The sequence below is a fragment of the Peromyscus leucopus genome, chromosome 11 (genome assembly GCF_004664715.2).
Source record: "Peromyscus leucopus breed LL Stock chromosome 11, UCI_PerLeu_2.1, whole genome shotgun sequence".
Taxonomy (NCBI): domain Eukaryota; kingdom Metazoa; phylum Chordata; class Mammalia; order Rodentia; family Cricetidae; genus Peromyscus; species Peromyscus leucopus.
In genome coordinates this window covers 43363360-43376539 of record NC_051072.1, presented here as the reverse complement: position 1 = coordinate 43376539, position 13180 = coordinate 43363360, and the positions used below count along the sequence as shown (strand labels likewise).

Sequence of the window (13180 nt, the reverse complement as noted above, 5' to 3'; positions counted from 1 at the left end):
CAGTGCTTGGGAGGCAGAGGCAGGCGGATCTCTGTGAGTTCGAGGCCAGCCTGGGCTACCAAGTGAGCTCCAGGAAAGGCTCAAAGCTACATAGAGAAACCCTGTCTCGAAAAACCAAAAAAAAAAAAAAAAACTTATTAGTTTTGTTCCTTCCTTAAAGATCTCTTCATTAATAAGCTTCTGTATTAATAAAACCATCAATAATCTGTGTCATCAAATTAAACTTGATACCTTGTCACTACAGAAAATGAACACAGCATAATTCCTCATCAACTGGCTATTATAATTGTAAAGCACAACCAAATATATATCTGCAGTATAATTTTTTATCTGATTTGAAGGTGATAAACATAATAATAAAAATTAAATTGACTTAAGAATTCCCCAAAAAACTCAAAATGATGCAAACCCACGAAAACAAAACAGGGCCTTTGTGGTAGGTACACTCGGTATGTTCTACATAAACCTGAACAAGCAGGTCTTTAATATGATTTATTACTCTCTATTTTCATCCAGTGCATTAGTCACATACTTTATAAAACAACACAATTAACCTGAACTCATTTAGATTGCTAAGAATGAGGTATGAGAATTGCTGTATTATTGGAAATCACCACATACACACATGCACACAGTCAGTTATCTTAGCGTTTCATGCACAATACATCCCACCCAGAAACAAGACAAACTATTTGTACATAGTTTTCTATGGCTTCTAAAGGAAGATTTTCTTGTTTGCTTTTAAATAGGTCCAGAAGGGCATAGCAGAACAAAACCTTTTTCACCTTTTCCAGTTCAAATAGAAGGACACACCAATATTATGTAGCTCACAAGTAGTAACTCTGGTTGATTTTTTTGTAAATTTCCTCAAAGTGCTGATTTTTTTTTAACTGAAAATAGATTTTTTTTCATATAACATGTCCTTTTTATGGTTTCCCCTCCTGCTCCTCCAGCTTCCTCCCCGCCTCCCCATCCACACAGATCCACCGCTTTCTGTCTCTTCTTAGAAAACAAACAGGCATCTAAGGGATAATAATAAAATAAAACAAGATATAAACAAACAAATCAGAATAGTACAAAAACAAACAAACAAAAGGAGGAGAAGGGCCCAAGAAAAGGTACAAGAAGCAGACACAGACACGGAGACCCACGGGTTCTCACACTCAGGAATCCTAGAAAAACACTAACCTAGAAGTCATAATAGATATGCATAGGACCTGTGGAGTAAAATAAATAACAAATGGGGGAAAACAAAAACAAACAAACAAACAGAAACAGCTCTGATATGACATTATGAGACAAGGAATGGCCAAAGATGCCATTGAGGTGTGGTATTTTTTGTTGTTGTTTTTTGGTTTGTTTTTTTTTTTTACATCTACTCCTGGGCATGTGGCCTGCCCTTAAGAGTAGTTTGTTTCCCCAGTGAGAGAAAGAAATTTTCATTTGCAAGTGGTTATCAATTGGAGCTAAAAATGCTGTTATTTTTAACTTTGTAGTTTTACTTCCCAATCAGCAAACTAAGTGGGCCAAAGAAATCTCAAATATTAGAAAATAGTTTGAATAAAATAATTAAAATACTAAATTAAAGTTAATTAAAATAACACAACATAATAAAATGTATATTATACAATTAACATAGTAAACTACAAGGAAATTTGACATTAAATGCTTAGTAGTTGAAAAAAGAAAAGTGTCAAACTAGTAACTTCCTATTGTTTAGAAATGTAGAACAGATGAGCAAAATTTTAAAAAGTAAATAATAAACAACAGAAATTTTTGAAAAAATAAAAACACTAAAAAGTAAAGAGCTGCTTTTAAGAAGAATAAAATGAATAAATATTTGTTGGGGGAGAAAGAGAAGGGAAGGTAGAGAGAGAGGAGAGGAAAACACACAGATTGTCAGATCTGGATGGAAAACTGGATACCCAGCAGAAAAGGACAGCACTACCATGTAATTTTGGCAACTTATTTACCACCTTAAATACAAACTACTGAACTTAACACCACATAGATAACCTGAACCATGGTTAAAATCCTTCTATCAAAGCAATATCTAGACACAGATAGTTTTATTACAAATATTTGAGTGAAGATAATATTAATTCTCCACTATATTTTTCAGAATCTAGAAAAGGAGAAAACTAACTCAACCCAAAATGTCATCACTACATCAATATATTAACCAGACAATGACCAGTGTTAAAAGCACAGCACAGAAAACTTCAGACTTCTAACTTTTATGAGCAGAGACAAAATTTCCTCAGAAACAATTAGCAACTGGTTATAACAATACAGAGAAAAAAAGATACAACATAATACCAAAAGTAAATGTGAGAATGTGGGAATGTGAGACTTGCTCCATAATTGATAATCAATAACAACACTGAATATACAGAATCGTGAGATTAATGCAGAAAGCTTCTGACAAAATTCTACATGCATTCATGGTGAAGCTTTCTCCACCCTGTAAGAACCTTAGAGATAATGTACACAGAAATATCTAGATATGTAAGACCTCACACTCAGAGAAAAATGACTGAGTGTTTTCCTGCTAACATCAAGAAAAATACAGGTGTGTCTCTCCCCCTTCTAGTCAGCATTATCCTGGGGCTCCACCAATGTATTGATAGGCAAAGGAAAGGGAAAGGGAGAGAGACTCCAGGTTAGAAAGGGAGAAGCATGGCTGTTTTTAACTGCAGACAAAGCATGGTGGTTTGAATAATGGCCCCCACAAGCTCATATACTTGAAAACTTGGTCACTAGAGATTGGTGCTACTTGAGAGGGATTAGAAGGTGTGGCCTTGTTGGAGTGGGTGTGGCCATATAGGAGTGGGTGTGGCCTTGTTGGAGGAAGTGTGTCAGTGGGGGTGGGCCTTGGGGGTTTCAAATGTTCAAGTCAGGCCCAGTGTCTCTTTCTTCCTGCTAATCTGGATGTAGAATTCTCAGCCTTCTCCCCAGCACCATGTGGCCTGTGTGTCTCCATGCTTCCCACCATGATGCTAGTGGACTAAACCTCAGAACTGTAAACTAGCCAAATGAAATATTTTTCTTTATGAGAGTGTCTCTTCACGGCATCAGAACACTAAAATATCAAGTAATCCTCTAAGGAGAAAATACCAATTTTGGTATCTACCAGGAGAAGAAGAGAAGAGTGGATTAGCATTACTAGTAGGTGACAGCTGAAAGAATATAGCACACCAGATCAACATAGAACATTGTATTTCTGGTCATTACAACTAATAACTAGAAATTGACATTTTAAAAATCTCTGTAAGTAGCATTAAATTATCAATTATTTAAGGATAAATTTGACAAGAGATGTCAAGTACCTGGGATTCAATTCCCTGAATCCCAAGACACAAAGTCAAAACCAAAATAGTATTAAACATTAAAAATGTATAGTTTAAATCAAAATAAAAAATAACTTTTCCTTAAAAGATAGAGCACTCAGGCATAAGTGGGACCAACCATTTATATGTTCTGAATGCTAAAATCTGCAAATACTAGTGAAAAACTTAAAAAGCTGTGTGTAGGAGGGATGGTCTATTATGTTCATGGAGTAGGAAAGTCACAGCAAATACTGCATGGCCCTGCAAGTTGACCTCTAGATATGACACAATTTCAAAGTCCCAATAGAATTGTTTGTAAAGTTTTGTCCTAAATTTCCTATGAAAAACCACAGGAACCAAATTTTCAAAAAAAAACCCAACAAAGCTGGTAGAGTCAGAGTCTTGCTTTATGGTTTACTATGGAGTTCTGACAGAAAAGGGTCTGCTTTAACAGGACAGAGTTAAAGAGGAAATCCACAAATGGAAAGTTATATACATGCCCAACTGACTTTCAATTAAATCACAAAAACATTTCCAGGAGAAAGGGTGGTGTTTTCAATAAATGGTGTAGAAAAAAATTGCATACCACTATTAAAAATGACACTTTAACTTAAACCTCAGATTTTATTTTTAAAATGTCAGTTCAACATAAATCAAAATTCTCTATATGAGCATAAAGCTTTCAGAAAAACTTTGGGGAAAAAAATCTTTATAATCTAAAGCCATCTAGAGTTTTTAGATATGCCATTATACCAAAATACACAACAATTAAAAAGAATATTTGAGAAGTTGGACTTCAAAACACTGACTTGGCTTTCCAGGGAAATATTATAACATGAGTAAAAGGAAAAACAGTCTGGGTAGGATAAAATATATTAGTGTACTATAAATCACACATCCAATGTAGGATTTGTACCCAAATATATGAGGAATTCTTAAACCTGAACAAGAAAGAAATAACTATATATATATATATATATATGCCAGAAATGTCCTTTGTCTTCTTGGCAGCCCCATCTTCCCTAGAGGCCAGAGATGCCTGGTGTGTCTGGGGGCTCTGATCCACAACCTGGTTCCTTAACGATTTAGGGTTACTTCTCCGGATGAGCAATGGTTAGAGTAGCAATAAAGGAGTAGAAGACAAAATTCCTTCTGGCTAAGAGAACAGAATTTCTGGCCTGGATGGATCAACTTCATGGCCAAGGCACCACCCGCAGGGAGGAGATCTATCCCTAGGAAGGTAGACTCATCTTAAACCCTGCCAAAATGATGGGTGGAATAATTATCCCTTTAATGAGATACTTTTCCTTCTCTACCCCAGCACAGTCTGTTCCAGAGCCAGAGACATGCAGCTTTCAAAAGTCGTGCCAGCTTTTCTGAATTACTCAGGAAAAAAAAGGAGAGCTTCAGTTCCTTTCTCCATCTACTTCTTTTCTAAGCAATGCTTCTCTAACACTTTAGGCTTTCCCGTCTGTCTTCCATTCTTCTCATCTGGACAGTACTGAAATTTACGGCTTGCCTATCTGCAAGTGGTTTTCCTTTTTAACTCTAGTAAAACTGCCCTCAAACTTACAAAGAAGCACACAAAAAAACTGAACGCATTTGAAGATGACACTCAAGCTTTGTTAAATAGAATTACTAAAAATTGCCCATAGTTTCCCTTTGATCACAATCTTATTTATATCTTCCAACTAAGAATTTTACCTATATATTAATATTATTAATAATTTCTAACATGGTTTATAAATGAAAACTAAGCACATGAAATTAGGGGCATGAGCATTAAAACCAAAGTAGGATACCAGTAAACGCAGTATTTGAGTAACTGAAACAGCAAGAATTAAAAAACACCAGATGTCTGCCTTCATGGATGTACAGAAGTGAGAAATCTCATCCTTTGCATTGTGGTATACATAGTAGGTACAGCCACCCAGGGAAACAATTTGACAGTTTCTTGTATAACTAAATGCATACTTACCATATGATCCAGCAATCCCACTCCTGAGTATTTACCCTAGAAAAATAAAAAATATTAGAGTTATTCAAAATTACATTCATGAATGTTTATAGCAGTTTGATTCATAACTGTTTACACCAGAGACAATCTACTCATCTTATTATGCTGGAGAAATCATGATTCATTTACAGAATGGAATACTATTGAGCAGTTAAAAAGAACAAACACACAATAGATATAGATTCATGCAGTAAATTGATAAATGTCATAGAATTGCTTAGTAAACAATGTTAGTAACTAGAGTACATGCTTTATGATTCTATTTCTATGTTGTTATTTTATAACATTATCAATAAGTAAAAAATAAAGTAACAGAGAACAGATTAGTGATTCTCAGGGGCTAAAGATGGAGAAAACATGTCTTAAAGGCATGCAGGACAAGGGATTCTTCTAAATCCCCACTGTCTGGGCATAAGACAAACCTATACAAGCATTTAAATCATAGAGCATATACCAGAAGTATATGTTTTAATATTTGACAATTAAGAAAAAAGGAATTATGTTTGAATGGAAAGAGATTTGGTGGTTGAATACAGCACAGTGCCATGCTTTCCCCAAAGATGATGCTCAATAAATCTTTGTTGAATAGAATTACTATCTATTCAATTGACTGTAATTTCTCTTTGGATAGCGATCTTGTATCTTTACACTTTAAGCATTTTAGTAAAATATTAATACTATTTCTATGATGGTATATACCATGAAAATATTTCTAGCTTAAACAAAACTTCATTTAAAATGTCCAGTGACAATAATGTAGTACTCATAACCAATTATTTGAAACTATAACAAATATCAGTAAAAAGAATCAACAATAAAAGCTACAATACTGGTGAAGAAAATGAAAATGACAAGAAAAGTAGCAAGGCATTGTGTTCATAGACTGGAAGAGTGAACTGTCAGAATGCCTGTAACACCTAGAACAATGGAGAGTGACCTGTCAGAATGCGTGTAACACCTAGAGCGATGGGGAATGAACTATCAGAACGTAATACCTAGAACAATGGAGAGTGACCTATCAGAATGCCTGTAACACCTACAACAATGGAGAGTGACCTGTCAGAATGCCAGTAACACCTAGAAGCAATGGAGAGTGAACTGTCAGAATGCCTGTAACGCCTAGAACAATGGAGAGTGAACTGTCAGAATGCCTGTAACACCTAGAGTGATGGAGAGTGAATTGTCAAATGCCTGTAACTCCTAGAACAATGGAGAGTGACCTGTCAGAATGTCTGTAATAGCCTAGAGCAATGGAGAGTGACCTATCAGAATGCCTGTAACACCTAGAACAGTGGAGAGTGACCTGTCAGAATGCCTGTAACTCCTAGAGCAATGGAGAGGAACTGTCAGAATGCCTGTAACACCTAGAACAATGGAGAGTGAACTGTCAGAATGCCTGTAACACCTAGAACAATGGAGAGTTAACTGTCAGGATGCCTGTAACACCTAGAACAATGGAGAGTGAATTGTCAAATGCCTGTAACACCTACAATGATGGAGACTGACCTGTCCGAATGCCTGTAACACTTAGAGCAATGGAGGGAACTGTCAGAATACCTGTAACACCTAGAGTGATCTACAGACTCAGTGCAATCCCAATCAAAGTGCCAGTGATAGTCTCCAAAACCTCAACAGCAAAACTAATAACCTGGCTGAAAAATAAGTACTCTTTTGTCTCAATTAACAAAAACTTCTTTAAAATTGTAATTACTAACAATGGTAACCATTACTTTGTGTATGTGATTATCTTTCTCATTAAAAAAAGGAAAGGGCAGAATGTGGGCCCAGGTCATAGTTCACACAGAGGTAGAAAGGTTACCTTGCCCAGCTAAGTCCCTGAGTTCCTTCCCCCTCACAACAAAAAGTCACTAGCCAGGCCTCTGCTACCTCAAGCACGTATCTACTCAATGTTCATGAAATGAATGTTGGCTAAACCTGAACAATGTGTCAAATTACCCCATTATTTTATTTCAGACATAACTCTTGCTAGGATCTATCTTTCTGCTTAAATTAGCAAGACAGACTTTCTATAGTGATGGGGATTTCTAGCTCTAACAACGGTGTATACACATCAAAAATTCACAGATTTCCTGCTGAAGATGTACTGGGCACGTGCCTTTCTGTAGCACCTGAGTAACCAGTTAAGCCTCTTAGGATTTTGCTGTTATTCTCTACACGGACAGGTCACAGGTCTGACTCAGAATGCTCAATTCTGATGAATCCGTTAAGCATACTAGCCAAGTTCTATGCATTTGAATGAATAAAAATAATTTCATCTATCAAAAAATTCAATACTTAACTCTGCACTTGCCCCTCTCTAAACTGTAACACTTTGTTATAAATAATTAATGACACAGCTGAGGTTTTCAGAAAGATCTAACCCAAGAATTAGATCACATCTCAAAATTGCAATATCATTTGCATATATCATCAGTATACAGCAAATATAACTTTCACAATTTTTTAAAACTTTATTTGCAAAAGAATTATTTCAGAGCCCTGAACATTGTTTTGAAGATATTCTTTCTGAATATCATTTAACATATAATCATCTCCAATTTACTTAGGCATAAATAAATTTCTCCACAAACATTTTTATTATAGCTTCACAGAATTTTACCATGAGCGATGATGCAAAAATTACTCATTTCTATAGCATAATACTATCGTTTACAAATAATCCAAACTGGGATGTTCTTACTAGCACCAAGTCAAAAACGCAACAGATAATACATGTAATTATGCTCTGTAACTAAAGAGGAAAATCCTGCTAATCTGGCTGAAGTACTCACTGCAGTAATTTTATTTTGTTGAGTCTATGAATAGGATCATAAATTATAATGAGTTCACCTAACAAATATACAAAGCAGCTTCAGCTTTATATTAATTCTTAGGATGCTGTGAATATAGAACACTCTAATAAGAAGTACCATCCATTACTAATAATCAAACAATACATGGAATCTTCAAAACATAGTTTTATATAGAAATATACTGGCTCCCAAACTTTCAAATTTCATAGCTTGTCCTCCGTTGACTTTAATTGGTTTCCACAGTAGATAAATCTTATTGTCTCCTTTCATCCACACAACCATGAAAATACTGTAAGGGGCACACAAGTAGTTCAAACACTAGGGAATCAAACTCTGCTACAAAATGTCAGTCTGAATAAATTCCCCTTCAGATATGTCTCCACATTCAGCAGTTATTCATCCTGGACCACACAAGCATATGAATACAGTTTCCTGAATATTAAATTAAAATACATGTGATGAAAAGTGAATGAACTGTCACCACATTGGACTTGCAAAAACATTTTTTTTAACTCAGCCTGAAATAAAACCATGGTAAAACCAATCTAAACGTGGCATAGATTTAAAATACTTGTAACAAACCATCCAATCTCAGTATCATAAGGTGAGTGGTCCTCTAATGCATTCACAGAATTGGGGTAAACTGTAAAAGACGCTTTCTCTGGACATATATGAAACACAGGGGCAGGGCTACACAGCGCCAATGATAAGAGGGCTGCGTATTATTAAGTGTACATAGAGAGACATGTCATCTCAAAACTTAAAACAGATTTTTAGAATACAACCACTCTGAAAGCCCCGGTACTCAGAACACTGTTTTTATATTTGCTAAACTGATTTTCAAGCACTCACCTGCTTCTGCAGCCATCTTTCATGCCTCCTCCTCTGCCTTCTTAGAGTCCTCAACTTGCTCCTCTCTCTGTTATTCAGCCTGTGGTTAATGGTGCCCAAGGGAAAGCTGGCAGAGCGCAGGAAGTCCAGAGGGGAGAGGTGTTCTTCTTGGTCCGAGGCATCCAGCATGCTCCTCCCCGCAGAGGGCAGATCCATCAGGAATGTCAGGCTGTTAGCATTAGCATGATCTGAGTATATGGAGGAAGCTTCTAGGCCACACTGAAATTCTCTGCCTCTTTGTGCCTGGGTCTCATGCGGAGCCACTGAAAGTCTGTGCAGCAGCATGTCAGGATCAAAACTGGGTGGGCTTTGAAAGGAGCAGCTACTTTTACTACACGGCAAAGCTAAGCCCGAAAGGTCAACTGGCTGTGTTTCATTTAGCCTGGGATAGGCAGTAGTCTTACTGTGGATTTCATAGAAAGTGGGTAACAAAGTCAGCTTCTCCTGGATGTTCAGGTCCAAACTGTGTGACTTCCTGTGAGAGGCTCTTGAAGTGCACCTGCTGGTCCCGAGCTGAGGAACAAAAGGCTGATATTTTGGATCCGATGCTTTGAAAAGCAGTTTTTCATTCTTCATCTCAAAATACGTCGCTCGCACCTCCAGGCAGAGAGCTTCTGTGAGTCTTCCGAGGCCATTATTGTTGTGGGCCATGTTTGAAAGCCCGTGGTTTCTGGTCTTGGAGCCACCGTGACCTGTCACCGGAGCCTCCTTATCACAACCTGACTGGACTCCGGGATGTGACAAGTATTTCAACGCGGGGCTCATTAGTTGGCCTGCCTGCGCTGGTTGGTGATCAGTCCGGCTCTTGCAGAGATGTACAGCTGCAAGCTGGCCACAGGAACATTTTGGAGTGCTGACAAAATTAAAGCCCCCTAATCGGGCCCCACAGAAAGGACAATTCAGTTTCCCAACTGTCCACTGGGCCTACAGGTAGTAAAGGAAATAAAGACAATGCTTTCATTGTAAAGTGACCAGAGAATGAGTTTAAAAGAAAAAAAAAAGCCGATCACATGAACATTTTCTATGTTACTGAAAAGGCCAGCTTTCTGTTTTCTGATTAGCAGACAGAACAGCAAGCGGGAACAAGCTTTCCAGTAAACAGAGATAAGCGAGCCGCTACAAACTACTAGAAGGATAACATATTGCGAATCATGCCTAGCTGAACGACCAAGAATTCCTAAAGAAAGTCTCTGAACAATAGGCTGAATACAGATACAGTGTGAACTAATGAAAAGAAAAATACTCCATGGAACCAGGAAGCAAATCAAGTCTACAGAGCTTCATTTGCAAGTGAAATCTCACAGAAAGTGTCTGTTCTGATTCACTTCTTGCATGCCAAGCATGGGGTGGGTGGGTGGTGGGGGGGATGGGGGAATGGACAGACTTTATCAGCCAACAGAATAAAGAGCTCCCGGGCTTCCTAGGCACAACCAAGAGGTACTGATCGCCTAGTGCCTATGCTGTGTTTCCATACTCAGATTAGAAATTAACGAACTGCTTTTAAAATTGTCAAGAAAGACAGTGGGGCCTCTGTCGGGTTCTAATCTACTCTGCGAAGTTCAGGACACTTAGGAGCAGGACTCCAGCATGCTCCCAGGAAATCCTAATGTAAGCACAGGTTCAAGTAAGAGCTACCATGTGCCACTTTTTAAACAAAAACATAAGCTACTCAGTGGAGAAATTTAATTCTAGTTTTCCAAAGGTTAGATTATTTATACCCTTCCAAGACAAGTGTTTAACAATGCAAAATAAAATACCTAAAACATGCACTTAACAAGGGAGTTCTTTTTCTGATGAATATTTCATTAAATATTACTTATAGCAGAACATCTCCATTTTCATCCACTCAGTAAGAGACACTGATTATCCAGCTGTTTTTATATGTGTGTATAAATGATGGATGCACAAAGATGTTTCACTCACCAGATAGAACAGGTATGATTCTAGGCATCAAGGATATACTACCTAGCAAAGGATAAAATTTCCTGGTTCTATGGTTTTTATATTCTATTAGAGGACCTAAGAAATTAATGAGAAAATAGCAAGGTAAATGTTGGTATGTTTGAATGGATGTGTGTATGATTATGTATTTGTGTGTCATTATATCCTTATGTATATTTACCAGTGATATGTAATATAGTGTGCATGAGCCTGCATAATATAGACATATAAGGCAGAGGGGAGAGAAAGGCAGTGGGAAAATGGACAGCGGTGGGCAGCCAATAGGTTGCTAGGCAATGTCTCAATGAAAACAAGAAAGAGCAATGGAAATGGGGGAACAAACCAGGTTAGTATCTCTGAGCACATTGAGAGACTAGAAATATCAGGTACAAAGTCACACAGAAAAGCACTGAAATGCTCCAGGAAGAGGAGTAGAGCCAGTGAGGGCAATCAAGACAAATAAAATCATTCACATGTTCTGAAACGACACATCTAAGAAAAAAAGAGCACAAAAATATTGTGAAGGCGATATATGCCTAACTTTACTCGGGAACCAAGAGACTTACTTTGTGTATTAGGCAGTTTATCCACTCCGGAAGGGCTTCTATATTCATGTGCCACAGACGACAAGTGTTTTGAGCATCAACTGATTCATGTCTGTCCTGTTATGGAAAAAAATGAATATTAGCAATTATCACGTCACACTTTATTTCACAATTTCTATCAAGGAAAACTAAAAAAAAAAAAAAAAAAAAAGCCCCATTTTAGTTAGCAATCAAATATACACAAATATACGCTCTCAGCAGTAAAAACTACGACCAAATTTCTTCTTCAGGAGATAATTACCTGTGATTCCAAAACTGTCAGTGAATGGCATATCCAGTGCCCCATTTTTATTTCTCTGTGTGAGGTTAAATAGGGTTGTTTATAGGAACTATCTTCGACCTTCAATATCTGATTTTATTTGGATTCTACTGCTGATAAATAAGGAAGTATGCACATCCTCTTGCTGACCACCAATAACCGTGATGGACAAAAAGGGAAATGATGCTGAAGAATCTGACATGCTGAAAACCAGCAGAAGCAGGAGGTCTCTGGCTTTCTTCCTGCCTTTGCCCTGAAGTCTTCAGAACTTTGGGAAAGATTCCCTGATTCCCTCTAATGAGGCCATAAGACTTCCATGTGACAGGTGCCTTCCTTATGCAGGAAAGGAACACCCTTACCTGTGAGCACAAAGGGTCACAGAAGAATCACCACAAAAGCACATCCTGTACAAGGAGCAACAAAAATTTAAACAGAGGTCTAAAGTAGCCATGGAGTGTGATAAATAATTGAGACATAATGGCTTCCCATCATGTCAGAAAAATGGTGGGCAGCGCAGGGTGAGGATTTGTGTCTTGATGAGGTATGTGACTTCAGGCTAGTAAATGTATGTTTCTGAGCCCCAGCTTCCCTCCTGTAAATTACTGCTAGATGACCATAAGGGATCTAAGAACTCTCCAGGGGCTATATCTCACTCTGTGAAAGGCCATGAGGGTGCTGGCTCAGAGGAACATAGAAAGTACAGGCTTCCATCCACACACCATTTCTCAGGGTCAGATTTTGCACTGAATAGTTCCATAATTACCAAATTGGAGTGCTTTCTCTCTTAGATTTCCCACGAAATAACACAATTGTCACTCTGGTCAGGTTAACAAAATAACAAACAAGGAAGTGTTTACCTACCTATTAACTGTATCATACCGATAGGTGAAAGTAGACTATCCCAAAATGCACTTCACTAAATCATCTACTTTAGGGTGTGACTTGGAACCAAGACCATCCAGAATAATTTATGTATAATTTCCCAAGCCGAACTCTCTGGGGCCCTACAATTACTTTTCTCTTCTACCATTGGATCTCGGTAGGTGTGGACAAAATCTATGGTGCGATTTATTTATACATTGGTAAGAGCTAGAAGGAAGACAGCTCAGTCTAATTTCTTTAGATGAACAAACAAAACAATGACCTGACAATGTAAAAAAAAAAAAAAGAAAAAAAAAAAAAAAAAAAAAAAAAAAAAAAAAAAGGAGACAAGCAAGCAATCTCCCCCCCCCCCGCTCCGAAAGAACTATTTTTTTTTTTTTTTTTTTTTTTTTTTTTTGTAACAAACATATGTCGTCATGTGAATGTACACACAAAGCATATGT

The 13180-nt window shown here is 37.4% G+C and overlaps 1 protein-coding gene across 3 annotated transcripts in view; it reads right to left on the bottom strand.

Moving 5' to 3' along the window:
* Rnf180 (ring finger protein 180) overlaps window positions 1–13180 on the bottom strand; it is a 178483-nt gene that overhangs the window by 124521 nt on the left and 40782 nt on the right. For all 3 annotated transcript variants that reach the window (XM_037209448.1, XM_028884090.2, XM_037209447.1), the window contains 3 exons: window positions 11558–11653; window positions 9012–9974; window positions 5308–5343 (listed from right to left, as the gene is read on the bottom strand). In XM_037209448.1, the coding sequence (XP_037065343.1) occupies window positions 5308–5343; window positions 9012–9974; window positions 11558–11605 (1047 nt within the window). In that variant the 5' untranslated portion in view covers window positions 11606–11653. The remainder of the gene's footprint in view (window positions 1–5307; window positions 5344–9011; window positions 9975–11557; window positions 11654–13180) is intronic.